We start from the raw sequence: 23,680 nt of genomic DNA, 5'->3' as shown, positions 1-23,680 counted from the left end.
TTTTTTTAAAGCAGTGCCATGCGCTTGTGACTAGCAAAGATACCTGCCTCTGGCATGAAAAAGGAAATATTCCATTTTCCAATATACCCCTACACCTATCGCAAATATTCTGCCTTAATTGGAGTTCTTTATTAGGCATTTTTAAATCACCTTCTTCCTCCTTCTAGAACATTAAGACGACGTTTCCCAGACTATGTCATTATCCTCCAACACCCCCATCGCAAGACACTAAGAAACAATGGCATGCGTGCAATACCCACCCACAAGGGCATCAACTGGCCAAAGGGGAGAACGACTAGAGATAAATCTGTTCTCAGCTCTGGCAGCAGCTGAGGCATTTTGGTCTCGCGTTCTAAACCTCAGAGCAAGGAGCACTGGTTCTCCCATAGTAGACATACTGTTGTTGGAGTTGTTCCTCTGCGGCTGCGGCTTCCACTTCTCTTCCACCAGAGCTGGAGGTGACCTGGGCTGGTTGTTTTCATTGTCAGCTGAGGGGCCAAGAGGCACAGAGGACAGGAAGTGACTGCACTGATTCTGTCTCAGGAAGCAGCGAGTCAACAATGCAGGCTTCCCAAGTCACACAATTGCCAACAACTCCCCAAGTCACAAAGCCCAGCAGCAGCCCTCTGCTTCCCTGGGCAGCTTCCACAATGCAACGCTGGAAGCTGCCTTTGACCAGGCCGACGGCCATGCAGATGCTCCCTTGCAAAGGGGGAGATCCAGGGTGGGGCCCCAGGGAAGAAACATGGGCTGTAACGCAGGAGAGCACCACCATGTGCCACGTATTCCAGTATAGACAGACATGTAATTTTTGCTGCCTTTCCTTGAAATTTGACACTTATTGCACACTTATCCTGAGAAATGAGATGCATTGAAAGGAGAGGCCGAAATCCTTACACCACACCCTGCACAATCACATACAGATAGCAGTTTTACTTCCGAGCCCCACAGGAACAGAGTGGATAACCCTCTCTTTATGGCCTTGCTGAACTCCCGGGGGCCCTAGTTTGCTCGTCATTGTTCCCCAGCATGATCTTTTGGTTCCTCTCAAGCAAGCCTTGGGCTTCCCTTTACATTCCTCCCCCCAAATATGCAGATAGACTGGCTTGTCTTGTGCTTTCCCAATCAGAATTTACTATGCTTGCTTGAAGTCAATAGGGGGGGGGAGTATGCCAGGGGGCAACTACAAGTTTCAATATCCACCCCACTTTCCAATATACTGCTAATGATGGCATCCTGACATTTTCAAGACTTGCCCTGCCTTTGACTTGGCATTTTTACCAACAGGAGCTTCTCTGCCAATTAGCAACCGTTCAGTCCTAAGCTTCCCTCCCACCATCCTGCTGTATTGCACATTTCCTAAAATAGTCAGGAACATCTCTTTTTAATCAAATCTCAACTATGTCCATCCATCAAAAGTTGGAGCTTCTGACAGGTTATTAAAGGCTTCTAATCTTGGCCTTTGTCTGTTTGTTGGCAACTTTCACTGCTGGACGAAAGGATAACTGCTAAGACATTGTCCTTGGTTGTAGAAAGGGAAACACAGGTTTTCAGAGGAGAGAGACCAACATTGGCACAGACCGTTCTACCAAACCGCAGGTTTCCTGTGGGCCTGGCGCTCTTCCGTAGAGGCGTTTGGAGCAACCGAGAGATTTACCTGCGTGAGACTGCATGTGCTCAAGGAGGTTGTTGTAGAACTGGAACTGAATGCCACAGGCCCCACAGGTGTATGGCTCTGAAAGGAGGAGGCCAAGAAGGAGCGTTAAGAGGACCGGGCGCTGGTCAACTGAACAACAACAGGCTATATTCGGGATAACACAGGTGCAAATCAGGATCAAAATTAACACTAATTAATTAAAGATCCTTCAGGTGTTAATGATACAAGTCCCACAGCCTAGCTGGCCACTGCCCAGTATAACCAGGAGAATCAGCATCTAAAACATGTGGAAGATGCCCACTCAGTACAGAGAGGAGCCCCGTGCAGGAGGGAGAGAGAGGAAGAAAGGGAAAGACCATCCTTAGCTACTAACAGAGTAAGGGGGGAAAGAAGCCTTCCTCTTGGCCGGAGCACAGCAAGGTCTCCAACTTCCTTCTGCCCCCACCTCAAACCCAAATTCCTGAAAGTGAGAAGTGCCTCCCTCTGCACGTCCATGGAGGTTCTCAGTCATCCATATTAGGGTTGTCCTGAAGGTGCTTTTTTTCTTCAAAAGGAAACTGTGTAAGTCCAGTCGCCTTCCCCACCACACACACACACACACACACACACACACACACACACGCCTTTGGGGCATCCCTGTGTAGACTCTTCCGGAAGCCATACTGGATCGTGCCAAAGCCCCACTGAGTGCGGCACTTCCTCAAGTCAGACAGCGAGTCCTGATGCTGGCCTCCAACCGGCATGTTGTCTCTCGGTTTTGGCCTGATGTCCCCTCCTCCGTGGGGGGCTAAGCCTTCTTTTAAACTGACCTAGAGCCCTGGCTGTTTCTGCACCGGCAGCAGTCGACTCAATGCAGTTGTGCACACTCCCATTCTACCTGCCGTTTTACACTTAGGGTCACGATTGTAATATTTTTGCCATTTTTCCTATTCTGTAAAGGTGACGTATGCCAAAGAAACCACAATAATAATAAGAGAAACAACTCCAACAGACTTAAATCTAAAGCATTATGCAGAGGGGCAAAAAAACCTAAAATGCCCAACACAAAGAGAATAATAATTAGACTATAATTAGAATGAAAAAGATTTAGGACTTAGTAAGTCCTTAGGTAAGTTCTTAAGATAAACTGCAAAGACTTAGCACTAAAATGCCAACCGAGGCTCTGTTAAGGGGAACAATTGTATCCAGGGTTAAGACTGACAGCACCTAAATCTGGTCAACAAGTGTAAGTCCTCATGGGGTGAAACAGGACAAACCTGGAGGGGAGAAGACAAAGTCTGACCTGCAGGTGAGCATGGAGCAGAGCACCGAGAGGACACTCCTTCCAATCCTCTGGCATCAACCTCGCCCCTGAACTTTATCTCCATTTATGACCGCTGTCCAGCTGCGTAAGAATGGCTGAGGTCACCCTTGTGGCAAGACGGGCGTCTGCCTCTGAGGACATCCCGGCTAAAGCTTCAGTCTTTGCTTTTGGGTTTTGAGATGGGGCTGCTGGTGAGCAACCAGGAAAAACAGGCACCGCAGCTGGGCAGTGGGCAAGCTTTTCCAAAGTGGAGCCCAGCCCAAGAGAGGGCAGGCAGGCAGGCAGGGCAAAAAGGTGCTGATCAGCAGCGGATCTAGACTACGCTTCCGACTCTCTGTCCCGGGACCTCCCGCCAACTAGCACGACTCCCTTCACACGGCATCCCCCAAACGATGCTGGCGAAAGGCCAGCCCCAGTCAAGCGCAGACCGCGGGGGGCAACGCAGCCTCCTGGGAGGTGGCCCCAATGCTGCCCAGAGTCCACTGCTTATGAGAGGAAGGCCAGACCTGGAAGCCCACGGCTGAACAGAGAGGGGCAGGGTGGACATTGCTGACCCCAAGAGACAGCTCTGATCAGTCGAGGTTGCTTATGCTAAAAAAAAACATTCGAGCTGAACCAGTAACTTAAGCTGAAATGACCTGAAATGGCCAAAGGCTCTGGTGGTTATTGGGTGGGAAAGGGGCGATTTAAGAGGCACTGGGTGCGTGCACCCTCCTGGACACGGCAGTGTGGACGTCCATCGCACTTACTTTGCAAAAGCGGTAAAGGATTTGAAACCAGAGGACTGGCGGTTTCTGCAAAAAAGAAAGAGACGCAGGCATTGAAACCAAGTTGAGCCCCTCCCATCCCCCCTGCTGGTTCCTCATTTGGGGACTGGAGCAAAGCCTACAAAAGGGGACGGGGCAGCACCAGGCCTTGCAAAGGGTATGGCTGCCAGCCTGGCCAAGGATTAGTCACTCCAAGATTGGCACTGCGCAGCATTTGCGGGGGCTGTTCTACGTGCTCTGGTCAAGCAGCAGGTACAGCAGCCCTAACAGCAAAAGGGTGGGGGAGCGTGGGGCTCAGCCATTCAAATTTGCCCTAGCGTATTCCTTACTCTTTCAAGCGCATGCCAATGGGAAGGGGCAAAACACCTAGTTTTGAATCAGTTTCTCAGAGGCCAGGCCTGTTTACTCACTCCAGCTCATCTTCCTGGATTTGCCCATCCAGTTCGCGCTCCTACAGGGAAAGCTGGCCTGCCAGTACCAAGTCACCCCATGAGTAACGCAAGCACCATGCTGGGGACCCAGGAGCAATAAGGAACCCAAACCACCAAGGAACTGTGCACTTTATGAAGTGACTGTTTTTAATTTATTTATCAAATTTATTTGCCATCTCGTGATTCAGATGACTCTAAGCAGCTTTTTTCAAAGACCTCTGCCAAGAATTTCACAAATCTGTAAAAAAGGCCCCGACTAGGCCGCCTTGGTCTATTGGACCCAAAGCTCTAAGCCAATGGCCACAACACACCGCTTGGGCCAGCAAATTGCACAACTCTGCCACACATTTCTCTGAAAAAAAAACAGCCTCCTTAGCAAGCCATGCAAGCTGCTGTCAGCTGTCTTCTGCTTAATGCCACGGACAGCATCGTTACAACTGTGAAGGGCAACGAAGCTGCTGAGACGTCTGCTCCATGCCTGAAGATCTCCCGCAGCCAAGCCAAGAGACTATTCTGCGTTTGAAGAGGCTTCTCCTAATGCAGAGGACTTCAAAACTGAACAGAGTAGATGGATAGCGTATATCAAGTTCCATTGTGTCCCCATTTGAATCTGCATCCCAGAAAGGAGTGTCTGAGTTCCTGTCCCCATGTCATTCAGGAAGTGTCTATTTGTCCCTCGGTAGCAACAAAGGCCCTCTGCATGCATCACAGGTGTCCTGCTAGAAAGCAGCATGCAGCCATCTCAGCCTTGTCTGTTGCGGCTGCTCTTTCCTGACCTTCCAAAGATGGGATGCAAAGTGGACGCTTAGGTCTATGGAGCCAATTAAGCAATGGAAATTGCTGCAGCAAAAACCTCCTTCCGTAAAGACACCAGTGGCACCAAGGATCCCAGTAATTGGGCCTCACTGGTTCACAACAGGGAGCGTGTGTGCCAACTCTGTGCCCCTGAAACCAAAGCACCAGGCGCAGAGAGGCGGAAATTTAGCGCTGCGCTCCAGGAACTTTTGAAAACCATTGACCAAGTTGTACGAGCCAAAAAGCAATGAACAGAATGAGAAGCTGTGGTGGAGATTGAACTGAGAACTGAGGAACGGTGGGGAGCACCCACGAGGAATGGGGCAGGGCTTCCACCAAACACAGACTTCGGAGCATTCCTGGGGACCTACCTGTGAATCAGAACAATCACGATGCATTTCCCTGTTCTTCATTTCCCTACAATCTCCCCCTCTGGGACAAAGGAGTTTTTGGTTGTCATCTCTTCCTTCTTCCCCATGTTATAAACAGAGGTGCATCCTCAAGGGAGGCACAATGCCCACACCAGGCAGACTAACCATCCTCTAAGTCTTCCTCATCTCCACCTGCACTTTTGCGGGTCACGAGTCACTGCTCACTTTATGATTTCTTGATTAAAAAAATAAGATGATCCAGATGTACAGCACCGAGAGAAAAAAATACAGATGTTGCTCAGATATGTACGGTATGCACACCAAATGTGTGTAGATTTAACCAAAAAAGGGTCCATTTAATGTATTTCACCTCTAGCTCACATTACAGCTGCTTTTGCAGAAATTACTTGAAACTCAAAAAAGACAGCCACATAAAAAGATGGTTTTTAATTTCCTTGGAAATTTAAATCTAAGGTTGCAGCATTTAGTTAACAAATCAATTTAATTTAATTTAGTTAACAAATCAATTTAATTCAAGGTGCTGGTGATGACCTATAAAACCCTACATGGCATGGGTCCCGATTACCTACCGGAACACCTGCTGCAGGCGTCAACTTCCCTCCGTCCAGTGCGCTCCCACAGAGAGGGCCTCCTCAGGGTGCCACCGGTCAGAGAATGTCGACTGGTGACCCCCAGGGGGAGGGCGTTCTCTGTGGGCGTGCCAGACCTTTGGAACCGCTTACCGGTTGAGCTCCGGATGGCTCCCGACCTTCGCTCCTTCCGACGTGATCTAAAAACTTATTTATTTGAACAAGCCGGCCTGGTCTGATGGGTTTGGGGTTTTAACATTGATTTTAACTAATGTACTGCATCGGGCACAATTATTTAATGTTTTTTAACTTTTGTATCTTGTATTTTTGATATTTATTGCCCTGTACACTGCCCTGAGTCCTTCGGGAGAAGGGCGGTATAAAAATCAAATAAATCTAAATCTAAATAAATCTAAAAGATTTTCTTCCCTCTCACAGCCACCCAGCCGCTGCTCCACCATTAACAGTCCATTAAGGAGAGGATTCAGTGCAGGTGATTCCCAGAAATGCAACAAAAATGCAGGTGAGGCTTCACCGCTAGACAATCCTGTCTTTTCTGCAATTCCTCCCATGATGTCCGAATGTATCCCGATTCTGCCAAGAAAGCTGAGCTGGAGACGCTTCTGTTTCTAAAGAGACTTTTCTCTTTGCAACGCTCACGCTTTTGACAGAACAGCTTTTTCTGAGTATATACGGTTTATAAACAAGGAAACTATAATCTGATTCCTAGACTTTATTGATAGGAAAATATAACTAATTTAATTAATTAAAAATATCAGAATTCCCTTTAGGGGCCGGTGCGTTGTGCAATTGGCTCTCGTGGTGTAAAAAGATGGAGAGTTTATTGTCACTGTGACTTGTGTGTGGGGAGCACGAAGGGAGGCTCTGCCAATCTCACTGTACACATGTTGTACTTCCATAATAAAAGGTTCATTCATTAGTGAGATCAGATCATATGTCACTTAATTTCAAGCACCACTGCTAACCACAGTCTATTGCAAATGGATCAGAAAAGTTGGTTATGAAAGAACTGGCTTTGTTCTAATAGTTTGGGAGTCTGACGGGAATTGGACTAGATGACCTCCAAGGTCCTTTCCAACTTTCCAACTGTTGTACGTTTATTCCAGGCTGCAGGGCCACCTCTCCTCTCTCCCTCACAGGGAGATGCCATTTTCTCTTCCCCCCCACCACCAAAAGTTTCTACCAGCCTTCTCTCCCATTTCCTAATTGGCTTCTCCCCAATTCGCAGAACATGCAGAGGTTACCATTATCAGCCAGAGGGCCACCAGCCGACTCCACACGATCGCACAGGCACGAGAGAGCAGGAGTGAGCGAGATACTGAAAGGCGTCTCCACATGCTCACTTAGGCCCTGGCAGCCTATAGAACATCTCCAGCCGGAGAAGACTACAGTCTGATTCAGCCGTAACCCAACCGGAGACAGACCCACAAAGGAGGACCTCCCCTCCCCTGCTGCGACAGACACAACAGCCGTCCACTGGGCTCTTTTCCATGCACGGGCCCTCTGGAATGAGGTTGTCCCCAAGACCTGGATGACCCCCATTCTGCTGTTTTTCAGAAGAGCTGCGAAGATCTGGTTCTTCACCCAGGCCTTTGGAAACGTAATCTTAAGACCCCCCTCATCTAGGTTGCTGTATTTTATCTTTATTTTTTATGTTGCATTGATTTTATTGATAGCTCTTTGATTGTAGTGAGCTGCTGAGAGTCATTGAGAGTTGGCAGCATCCAAGTTTAATAAAGCCACGGAGCTGGCAGCTGGCCAGATCAAGAAAGAGAGAAAGTCCTTCACACCAACTGACAGGGGCAGGAAACACCAAGGAACCAGGCATGTCCAGACCCAGGTCCTTCTCTTTGCTTGTCCTGGGGGGAAAGGGGACATTTGTGACACTGCACAACGCTGGTACTCACCACTGGAGTTCTGGGAGCTGCTGTTAGTTTCTTCGAAATTGTTTTGCAGTTTGCTTTCCACTCTTCGACTGAAAGCGCTTTCTGCTGGGTGGGAGAATAAGGAAAGACAGAAAGGGGCCGGTGAGCGTTGATCCCAAGCGGACCCGTCGGGTGGTGAGCAGGAAAAGTAGAGAACATTCTCTCTTGGGCTGCTTAAACAGCCTAGGAAATGGGACCAGAGTCTCCACCAGGCTTGAAGCAGGTGAAGATTCTGCTAAAGACATTATGCCAAACGCAAGGACCAGCTGGAGAAACCCTACTTGGGTAGCCTTCAGATGCAAATGACCTATCAGGCCTATCATTTTACAACAACATGCAATTTGTGCTATTTTACTCAAAATAAAACAATAATAGATAAAAAATGTTCTCTGTTCACCACCTTTCTACTTGAACAACCTGGTAAACACTGTGCAGCACTACCCTAACCCTGAGTTACCTTCAAGAGCGGCACAGCCCACATAAGCAACCCTGAACTGCTTGTGCAATTGTGCTCTCTGGAAACACACAGCCCAAACGTTGCAGACCTGCTGGCTCTGGCGAGACGTGGAGACCGTCCCATCCCAACCCACTGCAGCCTGGGCTTCGTTGCAAATTAACGCTACACCCTGATTTTGTACCGTATCTCGATTTGTTCAGTTTGCCATAAATCCAGGTGACTCTCATTATTAAGAGGATTAAAAGTATAATAAAATTAAATAGCTAAATATTTAAATATTGCAGTTTGATGCAATTCATAATCGTGTCCTAGCCACAAAAGCAGGCAAAAGCTATCTCCCCCTTCATCCATCCCCATTTCTGGAAACACTTGGTTCACACTCAGCTGGACATAGAAGAAATCTTTTAAATAATTTGAGTATATAAACCAGCCAAAATCACCTGCCTGTCCACAAACACACCAAGTATTGCTGTGACATCGTCATACCAGAGTCTTCCTCACGTAGTGAATTGCCAGAGATGGGGAGGGGCTGTATTGAGAGCAAAGTGTCTTGTAGCATTTTAAGGTCCCGTGTTCAAAGGACCAAACTAGTGATGGCTCTAGGAGGCCAAAAGAAGCTGCTTTCTTTTAAGGCAACTGTGAAATTTAGCAAGCGGAAAGAATTGCCACAGAGCTGAGTGTTCTTCAAAGCAAGTAGGCTATAGGAATGGCTAATCAGACAAATAAGTTCAAAGTGTTTTCAAAGTGTTTTCTCACAACCCCTTCCCAAGGCAACACTCACTCCGGTCTTCCCTGGTGTGGATGTGAGGCTCCAGGCACAAGCAAGAGGGGCCCCTCAGCAGAGGCTGCCGAGGATACCCACTCTTCTTCCAAAACAAACTTACACCCCAAGGCTACACACTCCCATGCTCAGCTTTCAGCATCCGAAGGCTACAGTCACAAGGTGTGGCAGGTGACTCCCTCCCTATTGCTTCGGTCGGGAAAGACTCTTCGCGTTTAAGACACCAGGTGCTTGGAGATAGGGCTTCTCTGGTATAATTACTGTCCATCCAGACACTCAACACCCCCTCCCCTGTACGAATGCCCACCACCCACTACCACGTTGCCTCCTTATCACTCCTTCCCAGGGCAATGTGGCCATCCCCCACCCCAAGCCTGCTCCTTCCCTAGGTTTCCCCAAGGCCACCTCCTTCGCAAGCAGCCCAGAACACCCTGCAGAAGGGCAGGCGCTTCCAGAAAGCGCCTGGTTAGCCAGCTGAGAGGCCTGCCGTGATCCAGCGCAGGAGGCTCGGCAGCAGCGAGTAGCGGCAGAGTCAAGAGCCCAGGCAGCCTCTGGAGCTGGCAGAAACGCTGACATTCGTTCCATCTCGATCTCTTACCAGCCAAGAGAGGAGAAAGCCTTGAATCCCAGGCACAGCGACCTCTCCCCATACCACAAAGATTTCCCTCTGTTTTGTTCTGCTCTGCCCACCAGGGGAACCCGCAGAGATCCCCCCAAAGCCTGCCTGCTCCTCCTGGCCCAGTCGCTGAAGGAGCATCTTGAGCAAGGAGCATCTTGAACCCAAATGGCAAGGGCCCCCACTCTCACATCCAAAGAGGAGAGAAGAGGACCAAGCCATCCCCACCTCTCTTCCTTCGTCTGCCATTCCACTCATGTGAAGAAAGCTCTGAAACATTCTTAATGCCACCAATTCAGGATGCGTCTGCGGGGAAGAGGTTTGGTGGGACACGGAGAATCAAAAAGGCTTTTGAAATAATACTAAATACAATCACGTAGTGCCTTTTCTACACAGGTAGACAAAAAGGCCAGTAAAAATTATATACATATAAAAAAATCCATAATCTACAATATATGTCTTCAGTTGAACATTATAAAATGGCATTCAAGATTTATTAAATTCTTGTTTATATTTTTAAAAAGTACAAAACACTAAATTAAAAGGAAATCCAACAGTATTCTGTTCCTTTTTTCCAATAAAAATAATAATAAGTTGATATCAAAATAATTTCAATGTTAGATCTCTATAAACTCATGAAATATTACCACTCCTCTTCCTCACTCAATTAGATCCTTTTTCTTCAGTCTGCTCCTCACCCCTTGCCTGTATTCCTAAAAAAATGTTTTCAGCCAGGCTCTCTGGGGACTCGTGGGACCCTCGGGGGCTTCTCGGGGGCCCTGATCCCCTCACAAAGGGTCAAACCTCCCAGGGAACCACCAGCGCCATCCCTTTGGGGCGGTTGGGGAGGTTAATCAATTGGGATGGTAGAAAGCGCAATCTGTACCTGTGGTGGCCTTGCTTCCTGGGGATCCAGAATTTGGAGCGCGGAACGTCTGTGACGGGGATGCCGCCGGTGGGATACCGGAGGGAGTGCGGTGGAGAAGGGTGGAGCACCGGATTATGGGTGCCGTCGTCGGCGTTTTTTTGCCCGATTGGCTCGCCTGGGTCTTCACAGCCACGAAGAGTGGAGATCGAGAGTACTCTGGATATGAACACTCAGAACTAGTGCCGGGATAGACAAGTCAGTGCCCAGAACCTGCCCCTGCCGGGGCACTTCCCCCTCTCCGCAAGAGGTCCATGCTCCCCCTTACCCAAAGCCTTTTGGAAACTGAGCCCCACTGCAGGGCCCCCCTCCAACTATAAATTCTCAAGCATGACACAAGGGGTTTGAATTTCTGGCTTCTCCAATTTCGGTCAGCTTTAATGTCACCTGCAGAAGCCCTCCCTGATCCACACAAGACCTTCTGGCAAAGGGGGCAAGTGCCCTTTGGGGGGGGGACTCTCTGTTCAAGAAGCTCAAAACCTACCATACCAGCCTACGCGTTAACTGGTATAATAAAGAAATTAAACATGTTCTTAATACGCTAAAACAGCTGCCTAAAGGCATTGCTTTTAGCAGAAATGTACACAACATCGCACATGGGCTTGCTGTGATGTACAATCACAAAAAGAACTAAGGAAGTGTTTTTGTTTGAAACCATCCAATTCAAATCTATGCACATTCATCTTCAATGTACAGTTGACCACAAAGAATTAGATTTCTTTAGCCAAATGGAAATCCTAAAAAAATCTGGCTTCTCAGTGTCCCCATCTAGAAAACAACAATTTTCTCTGTGCCAACTCAGTCCTTTGAGGTCCCATCAATCAAACGCCTGAACTGGGGGGGAGGGGGGGAAGACCATTGTGGGAGAATTGCGAGGAATTCTCACAACCCAATATTATAGAAGTCTGTCTGTCTGTCTGAACCAAACCTTTAAATCGGTTTGCCTGAAATTTGAATATCTGGATGTACTGTATAATTAGGAACTTACAGGAAAAGTCTCCATTTGTTGCCACATCTAAAGAACTAACATAGAAGGCAAGCGCACAGGGACATTTTCATTTCATTATTCTATCTTTCATTGCTCCAATCAAGGCACACACATATGATGAAAATAAAAAAATACAATGTGTAACATTCTACACTTCAAAACATTATTCAGTACTCTATTCAGTTATTTATACCTTTATTCCAGCATCTTAAGGCTACATTGATAGTGATGATGTCTCATCCAATTTCCCCCCCAGAACAATCACTCTGCAATGCGATCTGGATTCTAATCAGACCCTTGCCCATTGCATCATAATTGCCCCTCCCAAAGAAACCATAAATAAAAGACAAGTACAAATTCGCCTTGTGATGGTATTTGTTCTTTATTTTTAAGAAGCTACTGGAGATGCCCTAATTCCTTCAAACCATAGACTGGGTGGAAAGTATCAGTGTAAACAATGCAACCCCCCCCCCCCTATTTTCGGGCACACTGCCTAGAATGTCTGCCCTTTGCAAGGTGGAAGAGCAGGGCGAGTGAGGAGGGTGGCCAGCCCAGTTGCTGGTGCCTCTCACGTCCCTCCTGCTGAACAACACAGCTCCAGCAAAGGCTTTGCACTAATCTGACATTGCAACCATTAGGGGAATTGGGGGGGGGACTTGCCTGAAATCCTAAAGTGCCGCCGACAACACCTGGACTATACTTTGGGGGAAGGGGACTCAATGTGTGTGTGTGGGGGCTGTTCAGGAAAAAAACTAGACAGGGAACAGAGCACAAAGCTGTTCTCCCTCTACTCACATTAGAGTAACCCAGAAAGCCTGACAGACGACGCAGGAAGAAGAGGCTTCTTCGCATCATTTGCCAATAACGAAATTCAACAGGTCTGTCAACGGCCATTTGTCAAGAGAGCTAATGAAGACCTCCAGGCCAGGAGGTGGCCAACCTCCAAAAGTCCACCTGGAATGGCTTGGGATGAGTAACTTATGGGCACAATAAACTCTATCAAGTGAGTCTCAATCAAGGCAAGTGACTATTTATTTATTACATTTATATGCCATCCATCTCCCTGATTACATGGCTCTGGGAGGCTACAGTGTAAGAAGACCAAGGGAGGCACTGAATTTAACACCACCGATCCACGTAAGAGGCCTGTGAAGGCAGCGCTTGTCCACAAAACCCCCAGATTACAAGCGCAGGGCAATTCAGGCTACAAAAGTGGCAACGTGCTGAAGTGCAGACATGAAAGGGAAGGTGCCCTTCTCCCGCTCAAAACAGTGGCCCCAACAGTTCAGGACAGGCCAAAGAAAGTCTTCCCTAAGGAAATTAACGTCAACATGCAGAATTTGCTTGTTGGATGAGGTGATGTCCACCAAACTCAATAGACTAAAAAGGGGATGGAGGTGACCAGTTGTACCTGGGGCTACGTAGTGCCTGGGGCAATGAGGGCTAGATGCTTGAGCTGAAGGATGCCTTCCTGTCCTACCTCTGGGGCTTTCAACCGCTCACATTGAAAGCAAAGTTCTAGCAGGCTTTAACTGAACAAGTGTGCCAAGTCTGCAGCCGAAGATCCAGAGGGCAAAGCCCCTGGGTTGCGTCCATGGAGAGGTGATGGTGGAGGAGCGGGGGGCGGTCACCTCAGCCACTTTGCTGGGAACCCCTGCAGAGGGACCAGCCCTGCAAGGAATACCTTGAGGGCTACCAAGTAAGCAGATGGGGTTCCGCCATTTTTGAATATTTCAGTTTACTGAGAGAAACAGCTACAGTATGGTATATAAGCCATAAGCAGTGATGGGTCCAGCTGAAAATTCTACATTGTAAAAAATGTGCAAGCTGCAAAAATACAGGTGTAATTTCATTTATAGAATAGTATTAGCAATTATAGGCAATCTGGCCTGAATAGTTGCACTGAAATAAGAACAACTCCTTTTCTCAAAATGTATTCCAAAAGTATAGCTATCAAGAAGATATGCTAGTCCTGGTCTGTCTCTCATGATCGTGTGGGTTGCACGTCTGGCCTCTGCCTTGAAAGATCCTGGATCCCAGGCTCTCCCCTGCTGCCGTGTCACAGATGGATACTCACTGATTGGTGCGTGAAGGGCCACATGTTCCTGGTATGGTGTGTAGTACTTGTACTGCTTGCCACAGAATTCGCAGGTATAGTTGCCCGTTTCTGCAAAGCAAGAGAACAATTTTCGGAAGGAGAAAAGATTTTCCCCAAAACCCTTGACCCAAACAAGCACGGATCTCAGTTCAGAGCACAGTAGGGTGGACATTCCCCACATGGCCTCGTAAGGTGAGTCCTGAGCTCTGCTGACCAAAGGGGCCTCTGGGCGCCCCCTTCGTGGTAGTTATCATCTTACATCAAGATCGATTTCTACCTTTAATATTGCTCCCACCCTCAATTTCCCCCTATTCCGGAAGAAAAGTTGGTAACATAATAAGGAATGCAGTAGCAGTGAAATTAGAGCACTGCAAAATTGTAACCGACTTTTTTTATCCCAGAGGACAATACTTAGACAATATCTTCCCCTTAAATGAAGAGCTTTGTGAATTCTAAAATTAAGTCATGGGAAATGCAAGTGGAATGTTTTGTAAGTAATGTTTTGCACATGTCTGAATCTAATGATTAAAATAAATAACATGCACTTAATTCCTTCTCTTTGCAATAAAATATTTACATGTAAATACTTTGGGCAAATTGGATTTTTTTTAACCAGATGCTTATAAAAGTATGTACCATTAAGCAAGAATATTTTTATAATTCCCTAAATCAACTGTTTCTTCTCTAACTCGAACGTGGAAGATTAATTTTCTATTTACTTAGGAGCGCTATTTGCAAGCAGGTTGCTTGTCTCCTGCCGACCGGCCACGGTTCGAGTCAGAGCTGTTGCTTTGCGTGCAAAAGGTCCAGGTTCACCCCTGCATTTCCAGGGAAGGGCTGGAAAAATCCCTCAGAGCCCTGCAGCCAGTCAGTGCCGATAGTTGTAGGACAGATGGACCAACCGAGCAGCTTTCAGGCATGCTGGGAGCCATTCCGCCTTGGGAAACCCAGGAGTTGCTGTTGGTGCTCCTTAAACGAACCCCAGTGAAAGATACATCCAAGGAGGATTTTCCGGTCTGTCACCAACCACGCCACGGGAAGCAGAGCCGGGGGTCCCGCACAGGCAAAGAATGCGCTCTTTCTGTCGGGCGAGTGAGCGCTTCCTGCCTCTGCGGGAACCGCTCCGCCCCTGGCCTGAACCCTCAGCTCTGAGACACTGAAAGCCAGTTATTTACTTCAGTTGCAAACTCGGTAAATCATACTTGGACCAATCTTCTGAAAGGGCTCGGGCTCCTCTTCTTTCACCTCCTCCTTGGCAACCATTGCTTGGTCGTAGGGGTCTGCAAGAGGAGAGAAGGAGGGGGGAGCTGATCGAGGCAGGTGGAGACGCCTCCCTGGCTTCAGGCCCTCCGGCCCTGCTCTCCTCCGCTGCCGTGGGCCGCCCTCGCCTCCCGCAGAATTGGCAGCAAGAGAGTAAGAAGCTTGATAAAGTCAACACAAGCAACACTTTAGCTCGCTCCTCTCTGAAGCTTTCTAAAAACGTTCTTAAAACTTGGGCAGGAAAATAACAAGAAAAGAGGCAACATGCTATTGTGGTAATGTTTTTTATAGACTAATGTGCATTTTACACACGTACGGTATTTTTACTGATTATATTTTTCTTGATAATTTGCTTATTAAAGTGACTAACCGGAAGCTTCATGTATCCAATTCAAGATATAAAATTTGCACTAATTGTTTATTTTTAAAATGCAACTTAATTGCAAAGAACTGCGGTCGTTCTTACAGAACAGTTCCAAAAAACAACACAACTAGCCTACCTGTACGAAGATGCCCCAAGACTCTCCCTATCAACCAAACAGACATTCTAACTCCCAACTGAGTAGATTAATCCCTGCACACATCTGCAGGGACTTGAGGTTGCAAGAAGGCAGGGCTTCCAGCCTGACCCATTGAGCATTCGCCCAAATGCTCCTCCGTCCAAGTCTTCCTAAAGTGTTGCACTCATTTAGCCAGACGTTTCTACTGGTGGCAACTTTATTGCCAAAGGTTGTGTGGTATTATGCCTCTAAGCTAGCCGGGTACATGTACATAAACACGCACAATAACAACAACAACAAAATTCTAATGGTTTCCCTTGGATTTTGTTCTTTGGCGCCACACAGTGGTGTCAACAGTCCTACACAAGAGCTCCCCTCCCCACTTTCTTTCCATAAAATGCAGGCCTAGCTTACCTGCTAAAAGCTCCAAGCAATAACTAAAGGTCCTGAGAGCCTACAGGCTCGCCTGCCCCTTGCCTCCTTTCCCTTTCCTTGGGAGGAGGTGGGAAGCTCTACGCCTTTCTTTGAGCAACTCTTACAGTCAAGCCATATTTGGCTTAAATTAAAATTTTCTGGAAACGCCAGGGTTAAATGGTTATACTGGCTTGTTCTGATCAGCTGCTGTTTGAGCTTAGCCATTAATGTTTCCAAACTCCTGCAACTTCATTCGGAGGGTGGGAGCGAAGGCTGACTGACTGATCGAGGACCCTCCTCTTCTCGCCAAGCGATCCAAACATTGACACTCACCATCCACTGCATGCAGGTCTCTGTGCTCTTGGAAGCAACTGTAGTATTTGTACTTCTTCCCACAAATGTCACACGTGTACCTAAAGTTATCTGTGGGGAGGAAAGAGCACAATGTTCGAGAAACTCCAAGGAGAACCCAGGATGGCTTCCCCACGCACAGACCCTCTACCAGCTTTTGACCGACACTCTCGCCTCCGGCCGCTCTCTGCCCTAACCCTTAGCGCACCCCAGTCCCAAGGATGGGGACTCAAAATCTCTTACGAGTTTCAAAACTTTTGGCACCAAGGAATTTTGGAGGAGAGAAAATCATGTTCCAAATCAAGGAAAGCAGCATTTTTCTTGTTCTGTTTTGATCCGGGGGGAGGGGGTGTAGAGACACCCCCCCCCATCCTTGGGTTGATACCCATCCCTAACAGTATTCAGGTGGATCAGAGGATCCAAAGTAAGGAAAGCTAGACCGCTGGCTTCTGATATCCCAATTAACAAGGTTGTTTCCTTCCTTTGTTAGAGTATTTTTTCCAATGTGGAAAACAATTAAGCAAAAAATAAAAAGCAAAGAGAGCGGGCGGTGGAAGAGAAGATCAGCATGGGGTCAAAACGAGACAAAGTCGCCAAATGATGGGGCCTCTTCTTCACCAGCACATGGTGCCACAGCACGGTGGCTGCATTTCACACCGGCCAACTGGCAGCGAGAGGGGGGTGTTCCCCACTGGCCCTCAAGGCTTCTCTGCAGCAGAGTGGCGACAGCCGACCACTCGGGACCCTGACTGGCAGCAGCTCTCTGGTCTCCTGGGCACAAACAGGGCTCCCCTCTCCTTTTCCAGAACTTGGAACCGGGACCTTTTGCTCGCAAAGCATCACTCCACACTACTCAAGAAGCGTGTCGATACTTACTCCCAGGGGAGGCTCCTTCGCCTGATGCTGCTTCTGTGTCTAAGCGAAGAGAAGAACCGCATTGAGAATGTATTCCCAGGAATAAGCACCCTCCCATCCTCGTCTCTGTTTACAGGCTTGAGGTCGAAAGGCCTCCTTCCCAGATCTGATGCCAAAGAAATGTGTCTGTTTGAGACAAAATAGCCTGAAGATCCTCATCTTGGGCAGAGCCCCTCGCTTGTCAGTACAGTTCCCAGGGTGCACCGGTTGCCATCCAAATCCCTTCCCTTCATGATAAGCAAACCCAAAAGAAAAGGTAGCATTACGTAAAATAGGCCAGGTAAATCTGTGTCACTGATTTGAAATTTGGTGCATGAAGGTGGCAGAGCCTCATGTCTCACTGAAATATTTTAACTTTTAGGATGGGGTCGGAGTGGGAGGGGTCTTTCTGTTCTCAGTGGCATTTAATCTTCTGCAGTGAAACAGAAGTGAAGCTGTGCATTATGAGAGGCCTGAAGCGTGAAGGCCTCGCCCATCAAAGGGGTTACAGGCATCCCCTTCAGGGCTGGAGGCTCATCTAAGGCTGAGCCACTACTGGCTTTATGCTGGCAGAGGAGGGGGAGCAACAGCAATTCTTGTAGCTTGTTCTTTGCAGCACTCGGTGCAACTTAAACCACTCCGTGAACATACAATGTATGACTGATTTAATTAAAGCTGCCTCATGTCTTCTGCCTCCCCTCCACACACACAGTTATTTTGTTGAGTATTCTGAATGGATACTAAATTCAATAATCTGTAGCATATTTCTCTGATTTGCCTGAAGATATCAATCTGACTGTGGCATTCAAGCACAGCTGTGACTGGACAAAATCCTGGAAACCCCAATTTGTGAATGCAAATAGTATCTCAGGAACAATTCTTCCCTCCCACAGTTCTTTAAGTACTCCCAGAATCCCTCAGTAGTGCACAACAGATCAATACCTCTGTGCGCTCGAACGTGGGTCTGGAAACAATTGTAGTACTTATATTTCTTTCCACATATTCCACACTCATAGGACCCTGAAAGAAAAAAGATCACACAGAAACATTGGAGCAGCTGTAAACAGAGACAGACAGTAATTCGTAATATCGAGCACCATCTCCTCCTTCCTTGGCCAGGTTCAACTGCTGACATGCCCTAAGAGCCCAAACTGGGGTCTGCAGAGGCAGCTGTTGGGACCAGCGTGGCTGAGCAATGGTGAGCTCCCTCTCTCACCCGAGCCCTATTCAAAAGCCTCCTCTGGAATAAACCACAGAGTAACAAACTTTGGAAGGTGCGGGGGGGGGGGGGGAGCTCTATTCGCCACCCTGTTAGCAAAGCTTTAGATCGCCCAACCACGGGTCCACGCCTCCACCACTGTGGCAGGAGGGGGCGCTCATGCACAGCACTCAAATAAGCAGCAAAAAACCTTCCTCCATACTAACACACACAGAGAGACACAGACACAGACAAAGGCAGAGTCAGAAAGTCCCAGGCCAGCATCTCGGGTCAGGTTAGGGTGGCATAAACCCAAGGAAAGCCTGGCTCAGCTGACGACCCCTCACCCCTGCCATCTGCCCCCCTCCCTCTCCCCCAGAGGAACCCACAGGCTTTCTGGCTACCGAGAGAATGCCAGCGAGAAAGCTTTTTGTGCAGGAGAAAAGATACCGAAATCTCCCTTCAAGTTGTGGCAGTGAAAACAAATTACTGCCTGAAAAAATCAGCATCTGTTTCCTTTAAGAAGACAGGGAGCAATTCTGCAAAGCAATCGTTTGCCCTAATCTCCAAATATTGTGTGAGTGGGACCCCCTTCCCTCTTGTTCCACTTTTTCTGCTGTTATTTTTCTTTCAAGAAAAAATAAAAGACACGAATAAATCTTTTAATTAGGTGCACCCAGAATTATCTAAGATGCTAGAGAAGGAAAATTTTCTGGGCTAGAGTTACCCAATTCCCAAGAGTATTAATTTTAAATACCAAAACCTGTCTGTCTCCTGGACACATCGCAACTCGTAGTATTATATTGTCCACACAAACCCACCAGGAATCTGTACAGAGATTGGATTATCCAAGATGAACCACTTTTAAACATGAAGCTGCCAGAAAGCTGCAGGCACCCAGAAAAAAATAAGCATCTTGTTTTCCAGAGCAGTTGATCAATACCTCGGGAGGGTCACGTCACATGTATCTTGTAACAATGAAATCTACATGTTAATTATATAAAACAATATTTCTTTTTGTCCTTTGGGCAGTGCCCGCTGTCCTCTATTTGGAGGCAGCTCACGGGAGACCCAGCAGCTTCCTCTCATTTGCCAGTGTGGCGGGATCCTTTGGAAATCCCTCACACTTGTGCAGTGCCAGGGGAAAGCACGCCCTTCTCAGCAGCCTCTCCGCGTCACCCAGAAGACGCCCTGGCTTTAGGAAAGAGGAGCCACTCAATTCTTTGCTCCAGGACACGGGCCTACCCAAATTCTTTCATGCACGCCCCCATCTCCTTGCGTTTGTCTAGTTTTTCCTCATCCAGAAGGGGAACTGGAGTGACTTTCAAGGGACTCGTGCTGGAAAGGGCTCCTCTGGAACAACCCTGCACCTTTTCCTCACTCCTAAATGCACCTGCAGCTGTTTCCCTGGAGCCAAGATCATGTAAGGTTTTGTGTGCCTTTAATATGTTTCCATTGCCCCAAAACTCTTCTCTTCCTCTCATAAAGCAAGGAATGCCTCTTTTGGGATGGTGTCTGCTCTGATTTGCACAGAAAGGAAATGTATTTTCTCCCCACTTACCATTTTAAGGCAAACATAGTTAATGCAATTTAACTGATTAATAGATTAGATCTCGATTGACTGATTATTTTCTCAGCCTGGAAACAGCAGTTAGCCAGCATGCAGGGCCTGCCCTGTTCTTTCTCTACATGCTTATTGCTTGAATTACCGACTCAATCAAGAGCCTCCTTAGTCCTCAACCTCCTGCCGGCACAGCTAGTAAACTCAACCCCTCCCCCTCCATGGACCCCAACCCATCCCTGGCAAGAAAAGGTTAAGCCAATGGACCACCGACCTAGCTTACCGAGAGTCTGCTGGTTGCGGACCCCACCAATCACCACACAAATTTCTGCAGGCACCTCGGCTACCCCACCACCTTTCTTCTTCGGCTCTTTTGGGTCATCCTGCCAGACCACCTCCTGAATATAGTCATCTGGGACTTCCGTCTTCACCTTCACTTCAGCCATTGCTGCTGCATCCTCGCTAGGAGACGCATGGGGCAGGGATGAATCGCAACCTTCTGCTTTCATAATTTTCTGGGTCCTCTTCAAGCGCTCTCTTGGGTGGGGAGAAAAAGAGAACTCTAAGCCTCAAAGAGCTGACTGAAGGCACCCAAGAAAACATTGCCTATTCTGCTTAAGGATCTGTGACTCTACATGCCCCTGAATTTATGTATAAGGGAAATACTTCTACAGATGTGGAGGTTTTATTTTAAAACAAACAGCATTGACTTGTCACTGTATTTGGTTAACTAAAAACTTTGAACGCTCTTCAGATGCACTCACTTGGGACCGTACACACCTTCCATGATTCACAGCCCTAGGCCAAGGGAAAAAGGAAGGTTGCCTCTTCTGCAAAGTGTTAAGGAGTGTTTACTCCCCTCTTAAGCAGCTCACAATATTGTTGAATGCCCAACAACCTAATTCTAAAGAATTACCAAACATTTTGAAAAACATCAAGCTGGGCAGAGAATAGCAACAAATATTATTTGGATCCCTAAAAGCAAATTATTGGCAAACTCTCCCCACTACCACCACATTAACTTCAGACGCTGAGAGAGACAGAAGGTACTGTAAAGTAGGGAACGTAGCAAAATAAGGGGGGAGACAGAAATAACCTCTTAAGCCTTTCAGTCAACTCTTAAGGTTCATTTTCTCTTGAACGGGGAACCCCTATTTTTTCAGTCATGTTTGGGACAGAATAAGGTCCCACGATTTGGAGTGGATTCCCACCCAATGGAGAGATGGGGTTCCCACCAGAGAAGCCGACGGGCCTGGCGCAGGTGACCACTCCATCCAAAGCAGATCAGCCAGACCAAAGCACAGCAACTCCAGCCTCCCCAAGGGCAGCCGAGGCCTGGCCCAGAGCACTGAAGTCACCCGGTGCTCCCAAGAGGGACCTACCTGCCCACAGATGCCCTGGTCCCAACATTGCTGTTGCCGCCGCCGCCACCACCGTTGCTGCTGCCCTCAGCCTAGAACGGAAGCAGCCAGAGAGGAAGGTCAGAGCTCTGGAGAAGCAGCCCACTTAAGGGGCTTGGAATAATGCAATGAACCCAAAGCACACATCACACAAATTAATGTCCTCTCCCTCCCAAAATAGTGGCCTTCTGTAACACGGTCCCCAGAGTGCCGAGGAAACCTCTTTTTAAAATGTCGGAAACTAGGAAAAGCCACCTGCTCCAGAACCACAGCTCCTTCCTTCCATTCCTCCATTTCAACCTGAATGCCCCACCCCCAATGCAAAAGTATTGCTGGGGCTCCAGCCTAAAAGCCCGTCCCACATTTCTCCAATCATCTTCCCCGTCTTTTCAATCCATCTTGTGCCAGTGAGTTCCACAGATTAACTTTGTGCTCTTTCCTTTCCATCTCTTTCCATCACTTCCCGTGGATGGATGGCTTTCCCAAAGGGAAAAGGAGGAGGATCCAGTAGGGGAGTACCTGATAAAACCAGAATATGTCCTGCTCCCCCCCCCCCACACACACACAATCACTTCCCCTGCTTTGGGGCAGGCAGGCAGAGAGGGAGGGAAGGAGTGAGAGCCAGCTACCTGCTAGGTCAACAGAGGGAGGCGATCCAATTGGGGCTGCCTAAAAGGGAGGCGGTGCCAAGCTGCAGGGAGAGAAGGTCACTTGCGGAAAGAGAGAAATTGTACAGGGACCTCACAGCCGCCGTGTCTTACAGGTTGACTTCCGAAGAGCAAGAAATGCCCCTTGTCTAGTTTTGCTGTGATTTCTGCATTCAGGCATACATACCACCAACTATGATAGGTAGGCAAAGGTTGACCTGGGTCACCGCTAGGAAACACCAAGATTAATTTGGGAAAATTTTGAAAGTAATCACTTTTGCATTGTTGCCAAGAAAAAAGCTGCACAGCTAAGGTCTCGCATCTAAGCTCAGCTTGGAGACGTTCCCTCTTCCTCCTAGGATCCCTGAAAAGACCAGGGAACTGCAGGAACTTCCTGCCCCACGTGAGAGGTTGCCCACAGCAGCCACCACAACAGAGGAGCAGAGCAAGTTGGTGGTACCCAGCGGCTCTGGGGTCAAGGCTCCACAGCCTGCGTTGTGCGGACAGGTCGGGCCAAGGAGGCAGGGGCCAAGGACAGGATCCCCAATGACCTTCAAAGGGACAGTCGCACAAGTTCCCTTGTAGCCTCTGGAATCTCCACCACCACCACCCGTCCCCACAGATCCATCTGGACAAACAGGAAAAGAGAAGAAAACCATGCCACAAGGAAAAAGTCTATGCAGAAAATTTTCAGTGTTTCTGGAGCGGAATAATTTATATATGGAAGCTCATGTGCCATTCAGGGCAGAAATCTGCAAATGCACCAGCATAATCAGCAGAATCATCAGTTCTTCCCCCCCCCCCGCCCCTCCAGCCAAACTGGAACATTCCCTGGAATTCAAAAAGTCCAAACCCTTCTTTAAATCCGGCCTCTTTGATAAAACTACAGTTTCAAATACTTACAATTTAAATTTCCCCCTGCCTTTTTAAGAATAAAAATTATGAGATTACCCATTTTTAATAAACAGCATTATTTCAAAACTTGGACCCCCACCCCACCCCCTATGAATTTGCACAAATGTGCATTAGATTAGAAGAGATTGGCTGCATTTCGGAGGGGGGGGGGGAGACATCCATGGCAGAAACAGGCCATTTCAGAGGTTGCAGGGAGAGGGAGTTCGATAAAATAACCCCCTTTTTAATTTAAATGCTAATGCACTGAATTAAAATTTAATAACTGAGGAAATTGAAAAGCCAAGCAGGAATATTGGAAATAAATCCAAGCAGAAACAGCTGAAATTAAAAATTCTAGAGAGTAGGAGGATAGAAGCTAAGCTGCTGTCTTACACAATTATATTTTTTTCCAGAACAATGTAGGGGAACGGACGCTATCTATGGCCAGCCTTAGGGCGATAAATTGAAAGCTGGGTGATTTATTGTCTAATTTTCCTAAGGGGAAAAAGGTTCTCTTTCATGGTAAAATATTTCATAAATTTCCACCTGGCATAAATTTTTAAAAGTTTGTAGGTTATATTCAGTAAATCAGCACAATTCTGAAATCTTACACAAATACACAAAGCAGAAAAAAGAAGAAAAAATTACAATTGTAGATATTTCTTTCCATTCCTTTATGAAGATTTCTCTTTTACAGAGCAACCAAGGCTGGAAATGGTAAAAACATACAGAGGTGATTCCTTTTATAATTTTAAAAGCCCTCCTAATTAGCCTTTCAGAATTTTCTCGTTAAGATAAATCAAGGAACTTGCTAGCCATAGCAGCCACTTGATAAG

General features: G+C 47.5%; 1 protein-coding gene across 3 annotated transcripts in view; it reads right to left on the bottom strand.

Moving 5' to 3' along the window:
• ZNF618 (zinc finger protein 618) overlaps positions 1–23,680 on the bottom strand; it is a 44,733-nt gene that overhangs the window by 3,365 nt on the left and 17,688 nt on the right. The window contains exons 2-13 of one of the 3 annotated variants that reach the window (XM_081339763.1): positions 21,286–21,356; positions 20,178–20,440; positions 18,087–18,164; positions 17,127–17,165; positions 16,233–16,322; positions 14,928–15,005; positions 13,705–13,794; positions 10,601–10,798; positions 7,843–7,926; positions 3,710–3,754; positions 1,658–1,735; positions 399–488 (exon numbers count right to left, since the gene is read on the bottom strand). In XM_081339763.1, coding sequence (XP_081195889.1) covers positions 399–488; positions 1,658–1,735; positions 3,710–3,754; positions 7,843–7,926; positions 10,601–10,798; positions 13,705–13,794; positions 14,928–15,005; positions 16,233–16,322; positions 17,127–17,165; positions 18,087–18,164; positions 20,178–20,440; positions 21,286–21,356 — 1,204 coding nt within the window. The remainder of the gene's footprint in view (positions 1–398; positions 489–1,657; positions 1,736–3,709; positions 3,755–7,842; positions 7,927–10,600; positions 10,799–13,704; positions 13,795–14,927; positions 15,006–16,232; positions 16,323–17,126; positions 17,166–18,086; positions 18,165–20,177; positions 20,441–21,285; positions 21,357–23,680) is intronic. The other 2 variants (XM_081339764.1, XM_081339765.1) reach the window with 2 other exon arrangements.

Source organism: Vipera berus (genome assembly GCF_964194415.1).
Source record: "Vipera berus genome assembly, chromosome: 15".
Lineage (NCBI taxonomy): Eukaryota > Metazoa > Chordata > Lepidosauria > Squamata > Viperidae > Vipera > Vipera berus.
This window is presented reverse-complemented; position numbering and strand designations above follow the sequence as displayed.